General features: G+C 46.0%; 2 protein-coding genes across 4 annotated transcripts in view; one reads left to right on the top strand and one right to left on the bottom strand.

Moving 5' to 3' along the window:
* IFT140 (intraflagellar transport 140) overlaps positions 1–26994 on the bottom strand; it is a 1808590-nt gene that overhangs the window by 523734 nt on the left and 1257862 nt on the right. The gene's annotated exons all lie outside the window — the stretch shown is intronic.
* The window catches only part of TMEM204 (transmembrane protein 204), a 158116-nt gene that overhangs the window by 8746 nt on the left and 122376 nt on the right, over positions 1–26994 (top strand). The window contains exon 2 of one of the 2 annotated variants that reach the window (XM_085628166.1): positions 12396–13125. In XM_085628166.1, the coding sequence (XP_085484292.1) occupies positions 12861–13125 (265 nt within the window). In that variant the 5' untranslated portion in view covers positions 12396–12860. Of the gene's footprint in view, positions 1–12086; positions 13126–26994 lie in introns of those variants that run through there. The other variant, XM_085628167.1, reaches the window with a different exon arrangement.

Genomic DNA, 26994 nt, shown 5'->3' with positions numbered 1-26994 from the left:
CAGTATTTGTTAATGGGGTGACGGTTCACTTCGCGACTACTTCCCGAAACCACCCATATATCACTCGGCATTTCTTGGTTTACATCGCTTGTGAAGAGATCTAGGGTTCCAGCATAATGGCCCTCCCCCAAACATGAGGATATCTCGGAGTGCTCAAAAGCGGTCGCACACATTTCCCCACCCACTGCCTGCCTAAGAGGCGGAGGGGTTGCTTTTCTCAGCTCACATATGTATTCCATTACAGCAGTTGGACAGGCGGAGGACCGAACTTGAGAGGGATGTGGGCCAACCGGGGAGTGTTTCGTTCATCCTGACAGAACGCTATAACATTCTACTATGAACGACAGTCAAATGAGGCGCTCAGGACACTAATAATGGCTTACATTTATATGGCGCTTCATACCACACTTCTGCCGTTTCTAAGTGCTGTAAATCCCAGGTGTTACCGCGACACACCTCACAGATACTAAATTTACCGACATCGGGAGGATGGAAGCCCTTGCAGGCATTCGAACTCGTGACCTGGACGTCACCGCATGTGTAGCGGCAAGCGACACCTTAATGAGCCTTCCAAGCCAGCTGTGTTGAAGGCTATTGAGCAGAGCTGATTAATCAGCCATTTTTATTAAACAGTAGCTGATATCTCCTCTCATAGTATACAAACTTCAAACGTTTTCATAAAAGTTTAGAAACGAGTCCAAAACAAACTATATTTTACAGACAAAATTGATGGTATTCTGGACCTAAATTCAACTCTGTGCCTCGAGTTGACATATTTGTCAAATCAAGCGAGTGGTCAGAAAGAGGTTAACTTCGGTGTTTAACCACTACAAGATAAACACGCATGGGCAAAGCAATAGGTCTCGCCTGTGCAAGAGCTAGTGACTTTGCCAATATGCTTTAGCCATGTTGTACACCTGCATGGCTAAAAGTTGGGGGGGTAAAGTAGAGTGGCGTGGCATGAAGTGTCGTAAAGTGGAGTATAGTGGAGTGTTACGTAGTGGCGTAGAGAGGAGTGGCATGGAGTGCTGTAGAGTTGAGTGTAATGGAGTGGTGTAGAGTGTTGCAGACCGTCATGGAGGGAGTAGAATGTCTTTGAATGGAAGGGCGTAGAGTGGGGTAGAGTTGAGTGGCGTAGCTTGGAGTTGTTTAGAGTGTCGTAGATGGAGTGGCATCGAGTATCTTTGAATGGTGTAGAGAGAAGTGGTGTCAAGGGTATTGCGTAGAGTGGAGTAAGAGTGTTGTAGAGTAGAGTGGCGAAGAGGGGAATAGTTTGACGTAGAGTGGAGTAGTGTAGGAGAGTGGAATGGCGTAGAGTGCTGTAGACCTGAGTGGCATAGAGAGGAGTGGCGTAGAGTGGAGTGTCACAGAGTAGTGTGGCAGAGTGGAGTAGTCGAATGGAGTAGAGTGGAGTAAAGTGGCTTGGAGTGGCATAGAGTGAGCTGCGTAGAGCGTCATGGAGTGGAGTAGAGTGTTGTAGAGTGGAGTGACAGAGTGGAGTAGAGTTTAATGGAGTAGAGCACCATAGAGTGGAGTGTCGTAGAGTAGAGTGGTGTGCTTGAATATCCTTTTCAGTTGTCGCCTAACCCCATAGGTTGCCTTGAGGCATACCCCTTGCAAAACTGCCTTCATTGCCTCCCTGTCCATTGCCCTACTGCCAACAGTACCCCAGTTCTCATCAAAATAGTGAGTTAATGTCCCGCTGACCGTTGCCTCAAACAGAGGGTCTGTCAGCGCCTCCGCCCGCATGCGCCATAGTGGTATCGCTGGGCATCTGCGCTCTCTCCCAAAACTCATCAGGATAGGGGAATGGTCCGATAGATAGCGGGCCAAGTAAGAGGTCTCCGGCACCATCTGTGCCATACCACTGGAAACCAGGCAATAGTTTAAGCAGCGATGAGTCCCCACTACTGGAGTATAACAGGAGAATACATTGTCCATCGGTTGTCTGTCCCTCCACATGTCAAAGAGGCGCAATCCTCACATCATGTCACGTAATGCTTTGGTCAGGTGGAGCTTAGTATGGTGTCTAGGTGGTTCCCGGTCTATTGCACCATGTAGGATTCAGTTACATTCCCCGGCCATAATGATGTCTGCATCAAGATAGGACGAAGCAGCCACTGTATCAACGTAGCATACAGCTGTCCACACCACCGCTTCCCGTTAGGAATGCAATCCCCCCAAACGTGTTTTTTGTAAAAATACAACAGACATTATAACGTTTCAGCACTCTCCTACGCTTCACAAATTGAGCAATACCTCTGTCAATTCAGGACATAAGTTAGTGACATGGCACACCATTTGCAGTCATCGGCAACCCATACACCATTCCAGCAGACAATACTCCCCATCAGCACACCCCACAGCAAGGCAATCCTGGATCAATAGCCAGGAATACAGTGTACAAGACCAGTATTTAATTATCTAACCTTTCAAACCTTTAAAAATAGAACACCTACCCAACTCCCCCCTCCCCATGGGCAACTTGACCAAAACCTCCCGTAGTACAAAGGGCCAGTCGAAAGCTAGCTTTCAGCGCCCCATTCCCAGAACTTGAGGCGAGGTCTCCGAAGAATCTGGAAAGCTTACGCGCTCAAACACACTTTCCGTGTCTACTTACCTCTCTCCAATTTCTCTCCCGCCGACATGTTTCCAATACAGTAGAATGACTCATGATATGTCTTAACAAGCCAACCCCTCCTCACATCCATCAACAATTCAGGCCAGAGCTCCCATCACTGACCAGTCTACAGTTTGGGCAGCACTGGTACCATCTCCAGCTTAGCCAGGAAGTCGTATGAGTCTCTCCAGTGGGCATCCTCCCCATAGGGTATATAAATACTCACAGTCAGACAGATTGTAGGGATCACCACAGTCCACTGCTATCACTAGCTGTGCCAGGGTCACGTCAGCGTTTCTGGAACGAGTCTCTCGAGTCCGGCACTACATCCACAGCCTGGAGTGTACCATCTGGGTAGACCACAATTTCCTCCAGTCGTGGATGATCATCTAGGCTCCTCAGTTGTCCTTTCTGTCCCTGAAGGTGGGCAGATTGTCTCTGTGTGCTCGGCAGTCGTTACCTGCCAACCTGTGTCCTGCCTAGTGTTCTTCATCACTCGCCTCTCCTGAACTAAAAAGGAACAACTCTTTTCCTTCATTTAGAGCATGCAGTTTCGCTGCTGGGAAAATAAGGCTGTATTTCATGTTTAAGTCTCTCATGCATTTCATGATGGATATCAAAGTCTTTTGCTGTTCTTGCACTTTTTGTGTGTAGTCTGGGAATATTGAGGTGGGGTTCCCCTCAAACAGTGGAGGACCCTGTATCTGTACACATTGTAGGATGGCGTCCTCATCACGAAAGTTGAACAAACGGGTGATTATAGCTCTCGTAGGGCCCAGATTTCGGCTGGGGAGTTGGCGGTCTGTGGGCTCTTTCAATCATGATAAACATAGATAGTCTTTTAGGGAGAAGGGCTGCAGTAATCCATTCCTCCAAGAACAGTTTAGTGGACTACCCCTCCGCCCTCTCTGGGAAGCCCACAAATCTTAGGTTGCTTCTCCGGGAGTGATCTTCATAGTCCTCTATGCGTTCCTCAAGTTGAGCAGTCAGCTTCTGCAGGTTAGAGAACTGTGTTGCGCAGGGCATGGACTTCCTGTTGTAGGGTGTACATGTGTTGTTCCATGGCAGTCACACGTTCCGCCACCTTCTGTAGGTCTGTCTAAGTTGACATCATTTGCAACTGAGTAGATTTTACAGACCATCTCATTGCATGTGCTCTGTATCGCCAACAGGAGATCTGCACGAGGGGGCCGAGCTCGCCGTCTCTCCAGTGCCTTCATCTGGGCCCCTCGTCGCCTTATTTCTGATTGGGTCCTCTGGCTGCATGGTGTGAGTATAGTTTACGATTTTGTTTGTTTGTGCAGGCTGGGACACCCTATTTTTCACCATTTTGGCAAAAGCCCCAATGCAGGCCAAGGTCCCTGAAACCAGCTTACCTAACTATCACTCCTGGGGATCCCCCCACCCGATAAGGAGGCCAGACACTCACCAGGATTCAGTGGCAGCCCTCCACGACCTGAAATGGAATTGGGGGACAGTCTGTTGGGGCTAGTTGCACAGCCACCTCGTTAATCAATGCCAGTGGCTTGCGCTTGGTATGCGTTGTTCAGAGACAATGTCCCACAGTGGAAAGACACCATAGGCCCTCCCGTGCCCTACACTGACATGAACCCTAATCTGCAGACTGGCCAGGTGTGTTTGCCTCCTCTACTTTGACTCAATCTCCGGGAGTCTGGATGGGACACGCCTCACCGATCAGCACCACTAGGGAGGCCCGCACTCCCAAGGGGAAGCTGTGTGAGGAGATACCGTATGTCAGGCTGATTACCCTCTGTAAGGTACATCAGCCACTGAACATCTGGGGGCGCCCACACTCACTCCCACGATGACAGGCAGGGGCTCTCAGGAGCCATTCGAGCCAAAAATAGCACAGCGCAGATCCCAGGGGCTGTCTACTGGGGCCAGCTATACCACCCCTGCCTGAATCAACACCAACTGGCACTCAACATACGTCTTCTCAAGCCTATGTCCCCTGGCTAGAAGGCGTCTTAGTCTTTCCTGCAAGGCTCACACTGTCTCTCTCCTCGATCTGCTGATGAGCCAGGCACTTCTGTCCCCTGTCCTCCACCACTCGGTTACTGGGGGGTCAATAGGAACTTGCACAGCCTGGTGCCTTCCAAGAAATTCTCAGCTCCCAGAGGGAGTTCCACAAGCAGTATTCATCCCTGCAGGCATGCACCTCTTGCAATCTCGCTATGGCCTCATCAGCAGCCAGGCATCCTGATCCCCAAGGCAGCAGGTCAAGGTGTCCCACAGTCGCCCTGGTTTTGTGCGCTACCTCATGAGACCGTTCACCACGTGGCAACCAGCTCTCTCCAATGCGCCCGACCTATGGGCAGAATAAGGCGATCCCTCCCAGACTGCACACTTACTACATGGGAGCTTCAGACCCTGGCCCAGCCCTTTTCCGAAGGATTCCCTCGAGGGGGGCCCTGCGGGAGGTACGTAGGTCCTCGGCACTGGTCTGATGCAGAACCACGTCAGGTATGTATGCATCGGTTCGTTTTTGGGCTGTGTTCTCTCTCTGTGTACTCCCTGTGCACTCACCGGCACATGGAGTATCTCTGGCGCAAGCGGTGCTGCCTCTACTCATGTCGTGCAGCACTGTCTAAACACCCAGGGGTCGCGCCAGCTCCTGGGCCCAGGATCAGGGGCACGGCCCAGTCTGCAGCCCTCGATTCCTCGTGGCTCAATGCCTCCTAGGATCCCCGGAGATCGTCTCACGGACCCCCAGCATCGTGGTTCGCAGAATGGGTGTACAGGGGAGGTAGACTGCTCCAGATGCTTGGAGATTAGAACTGGATTTTTATTTCGACGGCAGGAGCTCCACAAGGATAGTTTAATCGGCCATCTTGCCTGGCCACGCCCTTGACACTGCTGAAAATAAAATTCTACCCAAAAATCTGTGGGGTGGAGGATACATACTGTCCCCTGCATCATTCCACGATTTCTGTGCCCATGGTGGTAGGTAACATGTATTCAGCTCCCAGGCTCTCGGGAACCCCCCACGGATTACCCATCTAGCCTGTTGCATCAGTTTTTTTAAAAATTGTAAATGGCTTTTGTATCAGAAGGCAACGAGTTATCTTAACAGTAATTGCTGTATACTTGCTTTTAGGGCAGAGGTATTCAACCTTTATCGATTTGAACACCCTAACAAAATGTTTTGAAGGCAGCCCCACTCTTAAACTTTATGGGAAGAATTGTGGGAAATGCAGGTCTGAGCGCAGACGGAAGGTCTTATGAGACCATTTTAGGTGTAATTGTTCTGTAGTTCATTATTCACACTAAATGTGTGATGTACATTAGAGCAAATATATGAATTGCAACGTACATGTCTGCAAGCTCTGCGTCCTTAGGCGACAGCCGGCGCTAACTCCTCTCCCGCGAGCTCGTAGGGGGGGAGCCCTTAAAAGCTTGGCCTACCCTCACCCCGCTGACCCGACCGGAAAGATTTAAAACAATTATTAGAATTAACTTACCAGGGCCTGCCTAAATGCCCAGAAAAGTACCCCTTGACCCGTACGGGGATCGCACCCACCACCTTGGTGTAACCAGCACCACGCTCCAACCAATGGAGCTGGTCAGCAGGATCACTCGAGCAATTCCAAAAGCTCGGGACTCCAGGCACGGTCTCCCGACCAAGACTAGACCCCGACACTCCTCTGCTCCTCCTACTGTGGCCACGAAATCACCCCTATTCTGGTCCGGGAGGATGAGGGCAGAGGCATACCTATGCACGCTGGCAGCCACTGCGACTGCCCCTCGTTGCTGACAGGTGCCAGCTCAGTCAGGACACGGGTTCGCCCAGGCCGCGGGCCTGCCGTGCCTTACACTCAACTTCCTCACTCGCAGCTGCGCACCGAACGCGGCCCAGAGTTGGAGTAGAGCACAATTCATTGTGCACCTCCTAAAGTGTCTAGGGCTAAGCGCTGAAACCTTGCCCTCTGTGGTATCCGTACTATTCCACGTGCCGCCAGGGACATGATGAGACACAAGGTGGCTCCTAGGTTGCCCTGGGACTGTGCAGTCCGTTTCCGCCAGACATGTGATGCGACACGCTTCTAGGGGGGAGGGGGTGCCCCCCCAGCCTCCCTTACTGCACCCCTTACGTTGCTCTTTATGACCCCCCCACAGCTCGCAACCTGAAAATCAGCAGCCGGGCAAACCCCAAGGGGGGGGGCAGTGGGGGGGGGGGGCACCTTGTCGGTTTGCCCCCTATTGCTACACGGAGGCTGTGGGGTGGATTCCACCGTGGGGCATCCGGCAACCGACCAGGCCAACACGCTGTTCCCTACCGCCTGTGGGGGGAGTTGGGGTGTCAATGGGAGTCTCGGGGAGGCCGCGCTGGGTAGATTTAACACTAGGGCTAAAAGGCGCCAGGCCCAACTCGCCGTGCCATATGAGGCTAACGGGACAACCACTGCTCTCCAGCGGCTCCATGGTGAGAGAACCAACTGCGCCTGGTATCCCCAGGCAGTCTCCCCTTTCAATCCAGGGCTGGTACAAGCATGCCCGGGAGCAGCCCTACACTGCCCAGCACGGGTCCACACATACGGCCCCCAAGGGTCTCTCCAGTGAGTCTGGACACACGACGTTGGAGTGGGTGGGCGCACACGCGGTCTCTCCCAGAGGGCCCAGCAATGTAAAATAACCAGGAGAGACACTTCGAACTTAGCAGCCGCACGGTGTGCCAGCGGTGCCACCGGGAGCACGGAAAGCTGCCTCCCCCACTTTGGAGAGCCTGGATTGAGGGTGAGAGGAAGTCCTAGAGCCCGGAATGATGATGACCAAACCCCCGATGCCCCTACCCCACCCTGAACCACGGCGCTGCCCATTCACGCCCGTTCTCCGCTGACCTAGAGTGGCAGCTGAAATGTGGTGGGTCGGGGTAATGTCTGTGAAAGAGACACGAGGACAACGGCCTCTCAGAGGTGAGACCCTGAGGGGTGGGGGCCACAGGCCAACTCACCGCCAATTGCTGGAGCGACTCCGGACCAAGACTCCAGCCCTGTACCCAGGAGATGCAACCCGCAATCTTCCACCGACGACCAGGCGGCGTGTCTGGCGCAAAGAGGACGCCAGGATGGCCGGGGGAGGCCTAAATACCCTCCCCACTTCCTCAGCGCGCCGGAGATGACGCGCCTAGTGCGCCTAAGGTAAGGGGGACTCCTCCCTGAGTCCCGGCATAGTGGGGGTGGGGTAGTGCCCAAATGGCACTAAAGAGGCCGCCCTTTTAGGGTGGCCCCCTGCGTGGGCCTTGGGCAGCCGCTTATCAAAGAATCCTCCTCTAATCTTCCACCCAAAGTCACCCCTAATGTACCAGCAAAGCTGAAAGTGAGTGAATCACCATAAATCACAACAAGGGTCCGTAATCTGACGTGAATATGCGGACTCTGCCACGCACCTGGTTCAGGATACCATCCACTCCTTATCCGCCCTGTACCTCTCTATTCTATTGTAGCAACTACTACCAATCTGACAATTATTTCCCAGAATTTCGCTTTCATCCGCTGCAGGATCCACTGGACCACGATAATCTGTTTCGGTGTCCAGCCCTCGTCCGTGGCCGAGCCCACTCCGGATCTGCCACAAGGGTATTCTAGCTCCCGTGAGCAGTGCCAGTGAACACCCCTCCGCTACGTGCAGCGAGCGATGCTTTCTGGGAAGGAAGCGGAAGGTGCAGATGTGCCGCTTCCGCGCCAGCCCTCTTCTCCCACGAGCGTGACGTGCGTGCGCTTTGAAAGAAACCCTAAACAAAAACAGGCGCGTAAATAGACTGGCCAAACTTGGTTCTCTTCCAGTGCACTTATAAGTGACAAACGGTGGGAAAGCCATACGTTCCGCTACAGGGAGAGGGGTGGTCAAGTTCAGGTTCCACCATGTCGGAAATCCCAGCTTGGCATTACACTCCAGCCAAGCGCCTCTGGAGCGCTCCTGGCTTCGCTGTACTCCTACCCGCCTGACCCATTCTTCACGGGTGACAGAGTTAATGTCGTGCTGACTGCAGGGGGGCGTGGCAAGATGCAAGGGATACCGTGCACGTAAGACGCCGAACGAAACAGGAGTATAGATGAGGAAAGATGGATCTGGTTACCAGCATTCGGTCTCCATTCCTCATAAATGTATGAACTGTCCTTTTTAGAACCAGGGCCAGGGGGCACCCCTGCCACACAGTGGTGCGACCGGAAAGTACTTTTTAAAGCTGTGCACAACCGGCCTCGCGTAAATATACACGAGAGCCACATGCTCTTCTACCGTGCACATGCCCCGCCCTACTATTATATGGTCTGTTTAATCTTCTGACCAGTGGCAGAGGGCGTGGTAGGAGTGTCATGGGAACAGCAGAGAGCCTTGGGTTAGGAATAGAGACCCCACAAAGGTCACATTCTCACACTCCAGTGTCCTTGCTCTCCCTTATTGCCCATCAGTGGGTACATCGCCCAACGAGCACAGAAAGGCAGGAGAAAAACAGAAGCACCGGGCAGTCGTTATCTTTATGTGAACACATCTCTTGAGAGAGAATGCACATTCCTTCGAGAGGATGTGGCTAGAAGTAGCGCCTCTCCAGAAATGCACATGGGTTAGTTCGCTCACCACCTGTCCCTTCGGGTCTCTCCGACATGTATGCCTGGGGAAAGCAAGGGAAGCTGCTTGAGGTCTGTTAAAGAGTGAGAGAGAGAGAGTCTTTGCAGGAGGAGCATAGAATGAGTACGGTTGGATGCAGGGTGCTATCCATCATGTGATGCAGAAGGCTGCCCTGCATTGCTCTACACAACTGTGAGAGACAGAAAGTACAAAAAAAAAAATCCTTGCTACTGTCCGAATCCAAATCTAAAAACAAGCTCAACATCCATCTCATGAATAAGTTCCCAGGCTAGGGAGCATTCAAGGCGCAGGTAGAAAACCAGGAGATGTCCTCATTAGGGTGACGAAAGCTTGGACCTTGGGGACAAAGGAGGTTTTTAGCCAAACATCGTCCTTGTGAAAGATAATGATAAGTTCAAAAGTATAGAAGCTCTGTAGCTCAATGAGACTACCTCTTGTAGAAGTGCCAGCTTCCAAGAAAGCAGTTTTACATCAAAAGAGGTCATAGGTTCCAACTGATTCTACATTAGACGGAGAGGATAAGAGGTTCAAATTCAATCTGTCAGAACATCACCTGACCTATGGGGTGGGAGATAGAGAAGTCCAATCAGTTGACCTCGTTGGTGGAAAAGGACTCCCAGTTTGCTTCTGTGTGCACCTATTGTAGCTAAATAGTCCCAGTATGTGTCAGTTTGAGCACATTATTCCACCTGCTGCTCGAAAAACTAAATGGTATTGTCCACAGTACACGTGAAAGAATCAATCTCCTTGAAGAGTGCATACATGCATTACCTTATCCACTCGATTCTTTAATGGGCCCTAGTGTGGAACTTCTGGCAGTTACCAGGACATTCTGAATATTACAGGTAGGTTCTAGATGAGTGATGGTCAGCTCTACATTAACCATGCACCCAAGATGTGCGGCTGGAATGTGAGATGGAGAATGCTCCCTATGGTTCTCAAAAGGGCCAGCGTCTCAAAGTACGCAGCAGAGCTTTCCCCCTGCTTCAGATATGATAGCGCCAATAACCAGAGTTTGGAGTTACAGGTCGAACCACCTGGGTGACAGAATTATACATAGATTGTCCTTAATTTTCTAGAGTGCTATAGGAGAGACTTATTTCATCCAGAGTTATCGCTCGGGGTGAAAACCCCAACTCAAAATGAGGTAATGCATATAAGGCCTAAACCACAGCTTCAACAAGGGGAATTGTAAGAAACAGTTGGGCAGCTCTTAACTCAGAGAATATTGGGGCTTCAAATTCCAGTTCAACTCATCAAGAAGCACAGAAAAGACCAGCCGAAGTACACGGTGTGGGAGAATGGTGCATTAAACTTCAGCGCGTCCTAGCAGGAGGTAGCACACTGAGTTGCCTATAAGCAAAGCGTGTGACAGTGATTAGCCCTTTAAGTAGCCTCTTCTAGAAGGGGACACTACAGAAAAAAGTACAAGTTTAAGTGAGAACTCTTACCAGCCTGCAGCACCATGAAGACTAGTGAAAGATGTCTAGGTGTGGGGGGAAGAACAGTGTAAAAGCACTACATCTGTGAAAGTACCGACCTTTACATAAGCGTCTCTCACAGCAGGATGTGCTGCAGAGAGCAGAGGAAAAGCAGCCACTATTTGAAACCGAAATCCACAAGAATTAGGGCCCTTTTTGTACACAATTCTACGAGACCTTAAAGCATAGGTGATTAACCCTACTTACTACGTTTGGTGGATTTCAGAGGTTGTAAAGGGCTTTTAATATACTTTTAGCATCAAATAGTGTATACAAAGGAACCTCAGTGGGTAACATATGTTTAGCTTCTGTACTAGTAAGGCCCGAGATTGCCTCATGAAAGTTTTGAGCACATGTTTATATTTTAACGTTTTATGTTTTTGCAACAGTATTTCCTACCTTACGTGACAGTGAAGGTGAATGCCCCTCAGCTGGAGGCAATGTAGAAAACTGAAGAAAAAAAAACACAGAAAAGCGTCTGGCAATTCAAAGCCCTAAATGCCAGTTCTTCACAGCAGGAGGCGCTGTAGAGAACAGACATTAGCAGCAACCACCGGAAATCTACCGCCATGACCCCTAGTCTTGTAGATCGTAACGGAAAAGCATAAATGACTGGAGAGGATGAATTGACTCCCCATCAGCAAGAGGCTCTCGAGGGAAATGGCGGACTTGCTTACACATTTCATAGATGTACGTCGTCCTTGAGCCCAACCTCTACATATGTACTAAATGGGACTCTAGGTTGGTGGCCGTATTTAAAGGTAAATGCTCACAACATAATACATATGATCCCAGCTACCCATCCTTAATTAGTGCATATGCTCTCTGTTGACAGGCCCACCTGGCAAGACTAAAAAGAGATTCCTCTCAATCATCTCTACGAAAAAAAAAAATCACCCCAAGGCAGACTTTTCAGAGGGAGGTGGGCACTGGGGGGGATAACATCAAGGTCCTCATATATCATTACTCTTCCTATTGTGAAGCGCTCTGACACCTTCGGGTAAAGTCCGCGATACATAAAAACTCATAAAATAAATAAAATAAGGTCGGTTCCATCCAGATCTGAAACAATCCTGTGAGCTCCGCCGGAGTTTCTGCCTGTACTGGGGGGTGGCTGGGAAAGTAATCCTGGAATAGGACGGGGGGGATGGGAACGGAGAGGAAGAGATTAGAACAAGTCTTCAGTAGTCTTTCCCAGCCTCCTTCCTCTCAGGAAACATATCCTGCACATGTCTGGCTGAGCGGTGGCAGGAGCCTGTGTTTGCTGCAGTCCTCGGATACGCCCGAAGCTCGACCAAAAAAATAAAACTGTCATTTCCCCTTGACTATGCTGAGAGGAAAAAACAAAACAAAAAAAAACACAGCAGCAAGAACCTGAGCTTTAGTCCTTTAACACCAGCCCAGGCGGCAGGTCTCCACAGAGCAGCCGAGGTCTCGCACGGCCTGACAGCAGCACTGAAGTCCAGCCAGCACCCACTGCACCAGCCACACCTGTCAATCGGTCCCTTGGGATTGGAAGGCCAGTTATGTTTCTAGAATTGGCCAGCAGTGTCCCACTGTAGTTAGCATTCAGCTCGAGAAACTATTTATGGACACAGGGGTCTCCACTGGGTGGTAGACGCGTTGAGGCTTGCCTACTCCCTTGGAAATGGTCTTCACGTCTTGTCTTTCCTAATTTTTTGCAGCTGGAACGTCGTGGAGAGGATTCTCGGCTTCGCCAGTGGATGGGCTACATGAACAGCTGCCCAGCATCTGCAGATTTACGTCATCCTTGAAGAAAGCAGCAGTAGGCCTTTGAGGAAAATCACCTCGCCCCACTACCCAGTCTGGAGTAGTCTGTGCCTCGGTACCGTCCTCTCACATCCTGACACGAATGGATGCCATCATTCTTTGGATCTCTGGCGCGGAGATAGCATTACAGGAGTGTGGATAAGAGCAAAGTCACTTGGACACCGGACATCTCAGGACATTTCTCACAACCTCTGGGCTCTGAGCTTACTCTGTGGACCTCTGAGAATGAATGGTGATGTCCTTTAGCGGCCCCTCACACTGATCTTGTGGCTTCTTTCCAATCAAAACACCTGCCAAGCGACCCCTGCCTAGGAGCTGAGGGTCCCCGGCACCAGAGGCTCAGGTTCAAAGAGCGGGCTATGACTGTGCAGAAGCTGGTGGCCACAGCAGTGGCAGTGGCCCTGGTTTCATTGATTCTCAACAATGCAGCTGCCTTCACTCCCAACTGGGTGTACCAAACGCTGGAGGATGGACGCAAGCGCAGCGTGGGTCTGTGGAAGATGTGCTTGCAGGCCAGGGGGACTGCCAGCGGCAAGCCTGGTCAAACGGATGAGAGATCCTGCGAGACAGTGAGCTGGGGCTCCGAGTCGGCTGGGCTGCAAGAATCTCGCAGCACCGTCAAATGTAAGTTTACTTTGGCTTTTACCAATGTTTCATTGATGGCTTTTACCAATGTTTCATTGAACAATAAAACTGTAAGACTTCCCCTGAAATATTCTGCCCACTCCCACTAGCGTACAGGAATCTCAGTAATACTGGTATACTAGGATTCCTGGATCATACTGTCTGGCAACAGAAATCCTGCACAAATCTTCTGTGCTGAAGTACTATACCCCCTGGATCCCAGTATCGACTCTGTATTGTCATACAATACTTTGAGCCCCAGAGTCATTACATACGACCGCCTGATGTTAGCAGTACTTGTCTTTTACTAAGGTACAAAGATCCTTGGGCCATCACGTCTTGGTAGTAGATATATGGTCCCAAAATCAATCTAGGGGTTGTCAAGTGACAACCCCTAGAGAAAGGAAAGGAGTTGGCCTAACGGCTAGGGCGGTCGATCTCGAATCTGGGGAACTGGGTTCGAGTCTCGTCAATGATTCTGAACATCCTGTGATTCTAGGCAAATCACTTAATCTCCCCATGCCTTAACAAAAATGAATGTGTCCTCATGTACTGGAACTGGTGCTATGTAAAGCGCTCTGATACCCGGTTTGGGTCAAGTTTGCGCTATATAAAAGTCTATTAAAAAAAAAGTGCATTAACATAACAGTAGTTCCTAGATTACAGTGGGATTTTACCCCAAGATGCAGGTCAGCCAAATGAACTAATATAGCTATGGTTCCTCTTTCATAGCTATACTAGTGCATTTGGCTGACATGCATCATGGGGTGAAATCCCACACTAATCCAGGAACTACTGTTATATTAAAGCACTTGACAACCCCTAGATCGATATTGGGACCATATAGCTACTACAAAAATCACATTTGTAAGTAAAGTTGAGCTCTAATAGTTACATGTATATATATATATCCATAACAGTAGTTCCTTTTGCAAAGGGAGGGAGGGGATTTGGGGCGGGGGAATGGGTTGGAGCAAGGTTGTCCCCTTAAAAATTCTGTCAGGTTCTTCTAGTTGAACACAACGTGTTCAGGCGATTCAGATAAGTGAAGGCATTTCAGGGCAAAAGGGACAATTGGGCAAAAACACAGATGGCATGGTAAAGATTGAACGAAAAAAAGGGGTAGATTACAAATACTTTTTTGAAGAGTGGAAACTAGTAATTGAATACTGGGAGCAAAATACACACAGAAAGACCCCGAGGTTGATACTAGCTTTATGCAGAGCAGCACACACACAACAATTTGGGTACAAATTTGCCTTTTCTAAAAATGGGAAGGTGTTTGGAAACCACATAGGGGTTAAGAATATGCACAGTGATGTGTTTTGCTAAAATACATTTATTATTTAGTTGACTGTACAGGATTAGTAAATCGTAAGCGGTTCTTTATTTTTGTAGTAGTTTTTTTTAATTCTCAATCTAAAAGTGCAAATTAGAAGTTTTCACGAACTATGCTTTAGACTCAATATACATGGAACTCAACATTTTTGTAGTCGATATTTTAAAACAGACCTTCATGAGAATCCCTGATGCAGAAACCACAATTCTGATAATGTACTAGGACTCCGATATGTTGTTGGGTCTTACTTAAGTTGTGGTGCAGGGACCATCAGTGTGATAATGTGGTAACGCCCCTCAATCTGTGTGTCAATTTCACTGCCATGGTGCAGGAACCATTGGTGTAATCACGTCCTAGGACTCCCTGGATCGTAGTGGCCACCCTCCTGTTATGAGACGGTAACAATGATGATACCAGTGTACCAAGACACCAGGGTTCACTGAGTCCAAGTCTCACTGGGATACAGGAGCCACTGTTTAACAGAATGTTTTTTTAAATTTTTTTTTTTTTTATTGTTTCTTCAAAACATAACAATACAATCATCAGCAGAATATATAGGCAAGCAGGTGTTCATGTAAGGTAACTTTGGCATGGCCGCGCCTAGTAACAAGTGACATAGTCCTAACAGACATATACAGTGGTCCACTCTACATTACAATGATTTCAGATGTCAACAAAATCATTGATAAACAAGTAAAGTAGTGGCATCCAATTATTCGTAAAGGATAACGTAGTAAATATCCCTGTCTCACAATTACAAATATCCACTGTTTGACTGCAGGACCCATCACTATATCAACATCCAAGGAAGGACATTCATTGTATCCAACACCCTGCAGCATCTGGGTTTATTAAGTCTATCCTCATGCACGTATACTGGTGCCATACTAATGTACTACATGTAGCCCTGGGAAAATTCTGTCCAGTGAAAGTGTGTAGTGCCTGCACTCCTGTATTCAATGCGAATCTATTTTTTAAGGGGTATATAAATCAATCTTAACAATTATCTGCGTGCTGTCATGTGAAAGGGTTTCAGCCCGAACCCTATCTGTGTAACAATACGTAAAGAGGTGTGGTGTGATCCATACCTACATGACGCACAGCAATCATACTCAACAGAGTTTCAAAAAAGTAATGATTCTTTTACTCAACAATTCTTCATAGAGTAATATCAATCTTTAGTTTCCATAGTAAAACACATCATTTATACACGTATTTCTTAGACATACGTAATGGGTGCAGCGGGATTCATAAGTTTAAATGTCTCCTCAACAAATGCTGTACATAAACCAATATAATTTCTTCTATTTGAAAATCCACAAAATTTTTTTAACATCTATCCCAATGAATTTCGGGTTGTCAGCCCTTCTTCAGGGGATTCAGTTCATGTGCTTCATTCAACAGTTCCGCATATGTAACACTACAAAAAATTGAAACAATATTGCTTAATTCACATGTATTTTTAGGATTTGCACTCTTAGCTGACAATGTGTTCAAGCGCTTAAGGTCCAGTGTATTAATAAAGAAAGCGAAAAAAGGAAAATGTGTGCGATAGTCAAGTCCACGTGACCCTTATTAATGGACACCCGAGGGTGAAGCGCAAACCCATATCGGATTTACCTTTAAGTGAACAACAAAAACTGTCTGTTTAACGTGCCCACTGTCACGAGTCCAATAGCGTTTCTATGCAACATTATCAAGAGGTGACCCTCGACTGAAAAAATAGAGGATTCCTATTAGTGCTTAAACGACTGCGTGTCAACACTAGTTGTCAAGGGAAAACTAATAAAGGCTTACCCTTCGATGGGCTGTGAGTAATCCTATCCAGGAGTCTGTGAGAGTAAGGAAAGCTACATTAGTTACGGTGCAGGTCCGACATACGGTCGGTTAGTTCACCATGATACAACGGAAGTGGCTTACCGGTCAAAGGTCAGAGGACGCGTAACGTTGGAATCTTGATGCGTGCATGACAGCAACGCGTAGTAATTGGGAGGCGTAAAAGGGCTGTTTTTATACGTATCGTGCTTTTGAAAAAACTTTATTGAATTTCGGGAAAAACATTAGGTGAAGGACAGTATCCTTTGTCTAGTGCGCATTTGAAAATTACGTATTCTGCTAGTACTACGACTTTCTACAAAGGACGATGTCCGTGTCTATCAACTGCTTGATGTGTTTCAGAAAAAAGTAAAACGAAATAATATTTCTAAATGAACCCATTTGGTGTTTCGAAACGAGTGCAAATCCTTTACAAAACCTCAACAACATTCTATGATTGACGGGAGAGCATGCCTCTACTCAAGAAACATAAGAATGTTAATTTACATACATTATAAGAAACAAGAAAATTCAATCTGATCATTGAGCCCCCCGGGGATCAGAGTGCCCAATTTTTTAATCCAAAATGTTTCTTTTCTTGCTAATGTATTAAGAATGTCAGTGCAATTTGTGGTGTTAAGTTTCTCTAAGATGGTGAAGCGTAATTGTGGTATGGTGTGTCCTATGTTTATCCAATGTGTAGCCAGACAGGATTTCAAATTTTTATTTCGAATTGTACTCTTGTGTTCTATGATCCTCGTTTTTATCTTTCTTGATGTTCTGCCTACGTATACGAGTCCACATGGACATCTTATCGCGTATATCACTGTTTCAGTATTACAATCAGACGAGTGTTGCAAGGAAATCTTTTCTCCTGTCTGGGGGTGGTTAAAAATCTGTCCCACTATTACATTTCCACATTGGCCACAGTTATAACATTTTTGCATTCCTTTGTGTTTGACTCGTGGATTGGTAGGTTTAAATTTCAAGATTTCTCTTAGGTTGTTCGACCTTGTGTGTGCGAATATCGGCGGGCCTTGAAACAAGTTGGCAAAGTCAGGTTCTGTTGTGACAAGTTCCCAATGTTTATTGATGATTTTCTTGATGTGAGGTGCCTGGGAGGAGTATCTTAAAACATATACTTCACGTTGTGATTTTGTTTTCTCTGCTGGAAGTAGTAAATCTTCTCTTCTTTTGTTGCGAATTTTTTTCTCTGCTTCATCCAGAATGTCGTCTGGGTATCCTCTTTTTTTGTACCTTTCCTTTTGTTCCTTAATTAATTCTGTACTCTCTGCTTCATTGGATGTAATCCTTTTTATCCTGATGAATTGTGAAATAGGTAAGTGCTTTTTCAACGAGAATGGGTGTCCACTTGAGAAATGCAATGCATTATTAACATCCGTTGGTTTTCTGTAAACCGAGGTTTGTATGCCCTCCTGAGTTTTGCGAATTTCTATATCCAAGAAATGTATTTTTTCGGATTGTATGTCATATGTGAATTGTATTCTGGGATTGCAAAGATTTAACTGTTGTATGTTGGTTTCAAGAGCTTGTTGTGATCCTTTCCAAAGACATAAAATGTCATCAATATATCTCAAGAATAATATTGTGTGTTGTTGCCATGATGGGTTTTGAAGAATATGAAGGGATTCAAAGTGCGCCATGAAGGTATTCGCATAAGCTGGTGCTCCGGGAAATCCCATCGATGTTCCTGTCCTTTGTAAGTAGTATTCATCTTGCCAAACAAAGTAGCTGTGATACAGCGAAAAATGTAGAAGTTCAAGTAGAAACACGCTCAAATCCCGTTCTATGGGAGAATCTAGAAGTCGCCATTCGACGGCTTCTAATCCCTCATTTGAACAAAGGGAAATCATTCGTTCCCACATATTCATCTAACTCTTTGGAAACAGAAATTTCGTTTTTTAAGTTCATGCGAAAATTAAGGTTGAAATGGTTTTTCTCTCAAAATAGACTTGATGCAACTGAACCTACAATTGAACGTTTCCAACCTAAAAGCAAATTCATGGCTCCTACATCACACAAAACGTTGGATAATTTTGAATTACTAGTAAAAAAAGAATTCACTCGGATCAAATACCAAAGATCACAATATTCCAATCTCACATTGAAAGATTCACGCATACTGAATGCTTTGCGACAAGACGAACAAATCATCTGTCAACCAGCAGATAAAGGCGGAGCCCTAGTCATCTTAGATTCTGTATTCTACAAACAAAAAGTGGATGAACATGTAAAGGATGAATATACTTACATTCACCTACAAGGAAACCCGATCAAAACTTTTCAGGAAATATTAAGTACTTTGTTACAGAAAGCCTGTGATAATGCTGTGATTTCTGAAAACACCAGAAGATTCTTATCAGTTCCTACTCCGAAGACACCGCATATTTATATGCTCCCTAAAATACACAAGAATCTGGAGAACCCACCCTTTCGACCTATTGTGGCAGGGTGTGGATCCATCCATGAACCAATCGGACAGTTCTTAGATTACCACCTTCAACCACTGGTACAATCATGGACTACTTATGTAAAAGACACCACGGACTGTCTTTTAAAACTGAGAACAGCAAATCATCTTCTGAACGAAGATTTCTTATTGTGCACAATAGATGTGGTAGCACTTTATACTTCAATACCTCACAATGAGGGATTAGAAGCCATCGAATGGCGACTTCTAGATTCTCCCATAGAACGGGATTTGAGCGTGTTTCTACTTGAACTTCTACATTTTTCGCTGTATCACAGCTACTTTGTTTGGCAAGATGAATACTACTTACAAAGGACAGGAACATCGATGGGATTTCCCGGAGCACCAGCTTATGCGAATACCTTCATGGCGCACTTTGAATCCCTTCATATTCTTCAAAACCCATCATGGCAACAACACACAATATTATTCTTGAGATATATTGATGACATTTTATGTCTTTGGAAAGGATCACAACAAGCTCTTGAAACCAACATACAACAGTTAAATCTTTGCAATCCCAGAATACAATTCACATATGACATACAATCCAAAAAAATACATTTCTTGGATATAGAAATTCGCAAAACTCAGGAGGGCATACAAACCTCGGTTTACAGAAAACCAACGGATGTTAATAATGCATTGCATTTCTCAAGTGGACACCCATTCTCGTTGAAAAAGCACTTACCTATTTCACAATTCATCAGGATAAAAAGGATTACATCCAATGAAGCAGAGAGTACAGAATTAATTAAGGAACAAAAGGAAAGGTACAAAAAAAGAGGATACCCAGACGACATTCTGGATGAAGCAGAGAAAAAAATTCGCAACAAAAGAAGAGAAGATTTACTACTTCCAGCAGAGAAAACAAAATCACAACGTGAAGTATATGTTTTAAGATACTCCTCCCAGGCACCTCACATCAAGAAAATCATCAATAAACATTGGGAACTTGTCACAACAGAACCTGACTTTGCCAACTTGTTTCAAGGCCCGCCGATATTCGCACACACAAGGTCGAACAACCTAAGAGAAATCTTGAAATTTAAACCTACCAATCCACGAGTCAAACACAAAGGAATGCAAAAATGTTATAACTGTGGCCAATGTGGAAATGTAATAGTGGGACAGATTTTTAACCACCCCCAGACAGGAGAAAAGATTTCCTTGCAACACTCGTCTGATTGTAATACTGAAACAGTGATATACGCGATAAGATGTCCATGTGGACTCGTATACGTAGGCAGAACATCAAGAAAGATAAAAACGAGGATCATAGAACACAAGAGTACAATTCGAAATAAAAATTTGAAATCCTGTCTGGCTACACATTGGATAAACATAGGACACACCATACCACAATTACGCTTCACCATCTTAGAGAAACTTAACACCACAAATTGCACTGACATTCTTAATACATTAGCAAGAAAAGAAACATTTTGGATTAAAAAATTGGGCACTCTGATCCCCGGGGGGCTCAATGATCAGATTGAATTTTCTTGTTTCTTATAATGTATGTAAATTAACATTCTTATGTTTCTTGAGTAGAGGCATGCTCTCCCGTCAATCATAGAATGTTGTTGATGTTTTGTAAAGGATTTGCACTCGTTTCGAAACACCAAATGGGTTCATTTAGAAATATTATTTCGTTTTACTTTTTTCTGAAACACATCAAGCAGTTGATAGACACGGACATCGTCCTTTGTAGAAAGTCGTAGTACTAGCAGAATACGTAATTTTCAAATGCGCACTAGACAAAGGATACTGTCCTTCACCTAATGTTTTTCCCGAGATTCAATAAAGTTTTTTCAAAAGCACGATACGTATAAAAACAGCCCTTTTACGCCTCCCAATTACGACGCGTTGCTGTCATGCACGCATCAAGATTCCAACATTACGCGTCCTCTGACCTTTGACCGGTAAGCCACTTCCGTTGTATCATGGTGAACTAACCGACCGTATGTCGGACCTGCACCGTAACTAATGTAGCTTTCCTTACTCTCACAGACTCCTGGATAGGATGACTCACAGCCCTTCGAAGGGTAAGCCTTTATTAGTTTTCCCTTGACAACTAGTGTTGACACGCAGTCATTTAAGCACTAATAGGAATCCTCTATTTTTTCAGTCGAGGATCACCTCTTGATAATGTTGCATAGAAACGCTATTGGACTCGTGACAGTGGGCACGTTAAACAGACAGTTTTTGTTGTTCACTTAAAGGTAAATCCGATATGGGTTTGCGCTTCACCCTCGGGTGTCCATTAATAAGGGTCACGTGGACTTGACTATCGCACACATTTTCCTTTTTTCGCTTTCTTTATTAATACACTGGACCTTAAGCGCTTGAACACATTGTCAGCTAAGAGTGCAAATCCTAAAAATACATGTGAATTAAGCAATATTGTTTCAATTTTTTGTAGTGTTACATATGCGGAACTGTTGAATGAAGCACATGAACTGAATCCCCTGAAGAAGGGCTGACAACCCGAAATGCATTGGGATAGATGTTAAAAATTTTTTGTGGATTTTCAAATAGAAGAAATTATATTGGTTTATGTACAGCATTTGTTGAGGAGACATTTAAACTTATGAATCCCGCTGCACCCATTACGTATGTCTAAGAAATACGTGTATAAATGATGTGTTTTACTATGGAAACTAAAGATTGATATTACTCTATGAAGAATTGTTGAGTAAAAGAATCATTACTTTTTTGAAACTCTGTTGAGTATGATTGCTGTGCGTCATGTAGGTATGGATCACACCAAAATTCTGTCCAGTCCATACGATGTGCACAAATTATTACAATATTACCAATTTAAGAACTATCTGATCATCGTGTCCAACAGCTCCTGCGATATAGGGTCAAACACCAAACTAATATCCTGGGACCCACGCATCATTGTGCCCAGCCTCCACTGTGTCATAGGAAATACTGCTATATGAATTTATCAGGCACCCCAGATCCTCTTTTCACATCCCTTTGATGTTGTACAAGAACTACCAATAAAATGTCCTAGGATCCAGTAGTCATCATGTACACCTCCAGTGTCTGGCAGGAATCCCACAAAGAATATAGCAGACCTGAAAATCATGATGACTTTAACCCGCATTATACGTAATTTCTAAGTCTGCCTCTAGGCTATTGGGTCCACCTCCTGTACTTGAGAAGGCAGCATCTGTGCACCACGACTTCCTGGTTTAACTTGTTCCGCTTGGGCAGGGAAAATTCCAATGCCACCCTAGGGCATGCCTACTGCTACTGAGGTAAAGGACTCACTGCTAAATTAATTAATGTAGCAGGAGTACCTGAGTCTTTGTGTCCGCCTCTCTGAAGTGAGACAGAAATCACCACTACAGTAAAGCACCAGGGACCCCAGGAGGAAATATGCACCCTTGATGTAAGGCAAAAACCATCTCTAACATACTAAGACCCTACGGATGATTACGTTCCTTCCTGTAAAGTAGCAACCACTGCTATAATATTGGACTAGTCACCTCGGTTCACTGTATCCAACTCTAGCAGTGGTGCATGAACCATCAGTATAGTAATACAGTGCCCAATACCCCACTCTCGGGCACGGAATCAGTGTTTTACTAATGTAACAAAACCCCATGAGTCCCTGTGCGCTGCCCCATACTGTGGTAACAGGAACAATTGCTAGGCATCTATGTTTTGTTAGCCTCTTGGAGACCAGCACTTTCTGCATCCCATGGGGAGCCAGTCAAACAAGTACTGTGTATGGAAGGTCATAACATCTCTAACCCATCTGTCTACTTTCTCTAGTCTTAAAACAATTACTCTTGTGAAACTATGTTAAACAATTACAATCATTAGATATAAATCATATTTTTACAGTTTATCAAGTACATTCAGAGCTTTTTCCACTAAACATATCAAGTTTTTAGTTTTTCGACATATGTTAATACATACATAGCTTGTCATTAGTTTTGTCACATTTTTCTCAGCTTTCTCAATGAACGTATTATTCAAACTTAAGTGACCAGGATTGAATTTTATGTCAGTTCCCTTACTAATCCACAAAAAATTGAAAGTATTGTCAATTTCTACTCACTGTACATATTTTAATATAGCCTACCAAAGTACTTAACTCTTTTGCAACGGAATTACACTGGCATCACTTAGTTATATTTTGACAAGTGTTAAATGAGCATCCGCTACTTGGTCTGCATTTACATTTTGCCCTAGGTGCACAGTTTTCAATATATCTGAGTTAAATTGCACGCCGTTTCACCAATGTGTTCTCAGTGCAATACAGTAAAGCTGTTGGGGTAAGGTAACGTGGAAAGGGGTCACAGTGGGCCGATCTGTGTAAAAAATATCACACCATGGCTGAATATATTATGAAGCAAGGAGCACACTGTCTTACAGACATTCAACACAGATAAAACACAATTTCACACACTGCGAAACAATTTGTATTAATGTCAGTTGCTCAAATCTATCCACTTACATCACTGGCTTGAGTAAATGCCCCTTAAGGACATTTGTTTAATTCTAGCACATCCTTTGTGAGTTTGATCAACATCAACAAATGCTACTATTGGTGCCACATATGAACAACATCAAATGATGATCAGCAAGATTTGTAAATGATTATCATGAACATGAATTTATCAACGCCAACACCCATGAAAGATAGTCCTTAACTTCTATAACTTGCATTAAAGGCTTATGGAAGGGACTCTAGTAAATCCAAGAGTTGCACCAGTGATATTCAACGACAGTGTGGATCAACACCCATACTAATTATCAGTCACATTCAGAAATCCCGTCAGCTGTCCTAAAGGACAGCCAGACATAGCTGTTCATTAAAAGTTAGCCTGAGTGGTTTCTTAGGAGAGGATACCACTCTGGCAGATTCCTTGTGGACTAGTGTTCCTGAACCCGAAATTACCAGCGGTAGGAACATTGGGACCAATGTTAGCAGGCGAGCTTCTGCATCCAGTAGAACCTCCTTCTACTTTGGAGAAAGTGTTGTGGGCACAGCCCAACCACTATTTGCCCCCTTCCTCGTGACGTGGGGAACATGTTACGCTCCCACAGTCACAGGGGATCCTTGACCTGCCCTCAAAAACCTACCATACAAGGCCTGCCTTGGCATGGCACGAAGACTTGTCCTTGAACACAAACAATTTATCTGGGCGAGTCCACATCCCTCCACACAAACAGAAGCAAACACCTTTCAAGACAATCAAGCATTGCATCAACCCCCTGCCAGACCCACCTATTTGTCACACTACGAAAAGTGCAATTCCATCTACTTCTTCAGTGAAAAAATAGAGAGGATTCAACAGCACATAGACAAAAACAAGTCTGCTTCTTCTCTTATGACCACCCCTTGTAGAGAAACACACAACAGTCAGACTTCACAGATGTATTAATTGCAGACCTTGCTGACATGCGAAATTTGCTGAAAGCTAACATGTATTACACTCAGTGTTCATCAAAGCTCTCTCTGGGGGCCATCTCCCACTCCTACTCGCCACTTTCAATGCCTATCTCATTCAATGCATTTTTTAAGAAGTTCTCAAGGTAGGCCAGATCCTCAAACTCCTAAATAAACCTACACTAGACCCTGATGACTTTGCTAACTACAGGAATATTACTCACCTACCATTTAGTGGCAAGATCATTGAAAAAGCAGTCTATGTTCAACTTCAAGATCATATTAATGCTATACATCTCGCGTACAACTACTAATCTGGCTTCACACCACGCTGCAGTACAGAGACTGATATCTTACACATCATATACAATGCCTTCCTAACACATGCTTCCTGGTATTGCTGGACCTCTCAGCAGCCTTTTACAGTCAACTATCAAACCCTTATATGCACTTAAAAGACTCAAATTGGATTCACAGGCAATGTCATTCACTGGTTCTCCTCCTACCTTTCCAACCAACACCACTTTGTTGACATGGGCACCCCCAGATCCTAAAAGATCTTTATCACCTGCGGAGTTCCCCTTGGTTTTATACTGTCCTGTGTCATCTTCATCCTCTACATGGAAAAGCTTGGCACAGTACTCACAGATATCAGCATCAAGTTTCACCAATATGCGGATGATCTACAACTCTACTTGAAAGACTCCTCTGGTTCAGACATCCAGTGTCTCAAACACTGCCTGCACATCATCCAGGCCTGGAAGTCCAGTGTCTACCTAAAGCTTAACCAAACCATGACAGAATTCCTATTATTTGGTAAGAACAACAAACAAGATGCAATACAAAGCAGGCTCAATTACATGAAACAAATGATGGACAGAATGATGACAATGCAGACATTCTCCCCCAGTCAAGAGATCTGGGTTAAATCCATCGTTCTTTTGCCCACTACACCACCCCAGTTTAGACATGGCCATATGCAAATCAGTCTTGACCCTGTGCCTCATGGGAACAGTCCAGCCCGAATTGCCAAGCCATGTCTTCCCTGGACCGGAATCAAGCATCCTAGGACCGGTTTCTGGCTATCAGCCGTCATCAGCCAGGATAGCTTGACTCCAGTGGCGTAGTGAGCACGGGTCCCACGTCTGGGAATACCCATCCCACTTAGGGCGAAAAGCGTTACAACAAACAAATGATGGACAGAATGATGACAATGCAGACATTCTCCCCCAGTCAAGAGATCTGGGTTAAATCCATCGTTCTTTTGCCCACTACACCACCCCAGTTTAGACATGGCCATATGCAAATCAGTCTTGACCCTGTGCCTCATGGGAACAGTCCAGCCCGAATTGCCAAGCCATGTCTTCCCTGGACCGGAATCAAGCATCCTAGGACCGGTTTCTGGCTATCAGCCGTCATCAGCCAGGATAGCTTGACTCCAGTGGCGTAGTGAGCACGGGTCCCACGTCTGGGAATACCCATCCCACTTAGGGCGAAAAGCGTTACAACAAACAAATGATGGACAGAATGATGACAATGCAGACATTCTCCCCCAGTCAAGAGATCTGGGTTAAATCCATCGTTCTTTTGCCCACTACACCACCCCAGTTTAGACATGGCCATATGCAAATCAGTCTTGACCCTGTGCCTCATGGGAACAGTCCAGCCCGAATTGCCAAGCCATGTCTTCCCTGGACCGGAATCAAGCATCCTAGGACCGGTTTCTGGCTATCAGCCGTCATCAGCCAGGATAGCTTGACTCCAGTGGCGTAGTGAGCACGGGTCCCCTTACCGTCCCGAGTGGTAAGGGTATGCCCAGACGTGGGTCCCTTGCTCTCCATGCCACTGGAATCAAGCTATCCTGGCTGAAGAGGGGTGAAACCCCGAAACCGGTCCTAGGATGCTTGTTTCCAGTCCAGGGAGGACCTGGCTTGGCAGTTCGGGCTGGACTGTTCCCATGAGGCACAGGGTCAAGACTGATTTGCATATGGCTGGGTTCAAACTGGAACGGCATGGTGAGCAAAAAAACGATGGATTTAGGCCCAGATCTCTGTACTGGGGTGAATGTATGACATTGTTCTGCATTCTGTCCATCAACTGTTGTTTTTGCATTTGTCACCCCGAGTGGTAAGGGTATGCCCAGACGTGGGTCCCTTGCTCTCCATGCCACTGGAATCAAGCTATCCTGGCTGAAGAGGGGTGAAACCCCGAAACCGGTCCTAGGATGCTTGTTTCCAGTCCAGGGAGGACCTGGCTTGGCAGTTCGGGCTGGACTGTTCCCATGAGGCACAGGGTCAAGACTGATTTGCATATGGCTGGGTTCAAACTGGAACGGCATGGTGAGCAAAAAAACGATGGATTTAGGCCCAGATCTCTGTACTGGGGTGAATGTATGACATTGTTCTGCATTCTGTCCATCAACTGTTGTTTTTGCATTTGTCACCCCGAGTGGTAAGGGTATGCCCAGACGTGGGTCCCTTGCTCTCCATGCCACTGGAATCAAGCTATCCTGGCTGAAGAGGGGTGAAACCCCGAAACCGGTCCTAGGATGCTTGTTTCCAGTCCAGGGAGGACCTGGCTTGGCAGTTCGGGCTGGACTGTTCCCATGAGGCACAGGGTCAAGACTGATTTGCATATGGCTGGGTTCAAACTGGAACGGCATGGTGAGCAAAAAAACGATGGATTTAGGCCCAGATCTCTGTACTGGGGTGAATGTATGACATTGTTCTGCATTCTGTCCATCAACTGTTGTTTTTGCATCAATTACATGAACCTTGATCTCTTTGAACCCTAACCTTCACCAAATGC

Source organism: Triturus cristatus, chromosome 10 (assembly GCF_964204655.1).
Source record: "Triturus cristatus chromosome 10, aTriCri1.1, whole genome shotgun sequence".
Classification (NCBI taxonomy): Eukaryota; Metazoa; Chordata; class Amphibia; order Caudata; family Salamandridae; genus Triturus; species Triturus cristatus.
Note: the sequence above shows the minus strand (reverse complement) of the source record. Positions and strands in the feature narration are given on the sequence as shown.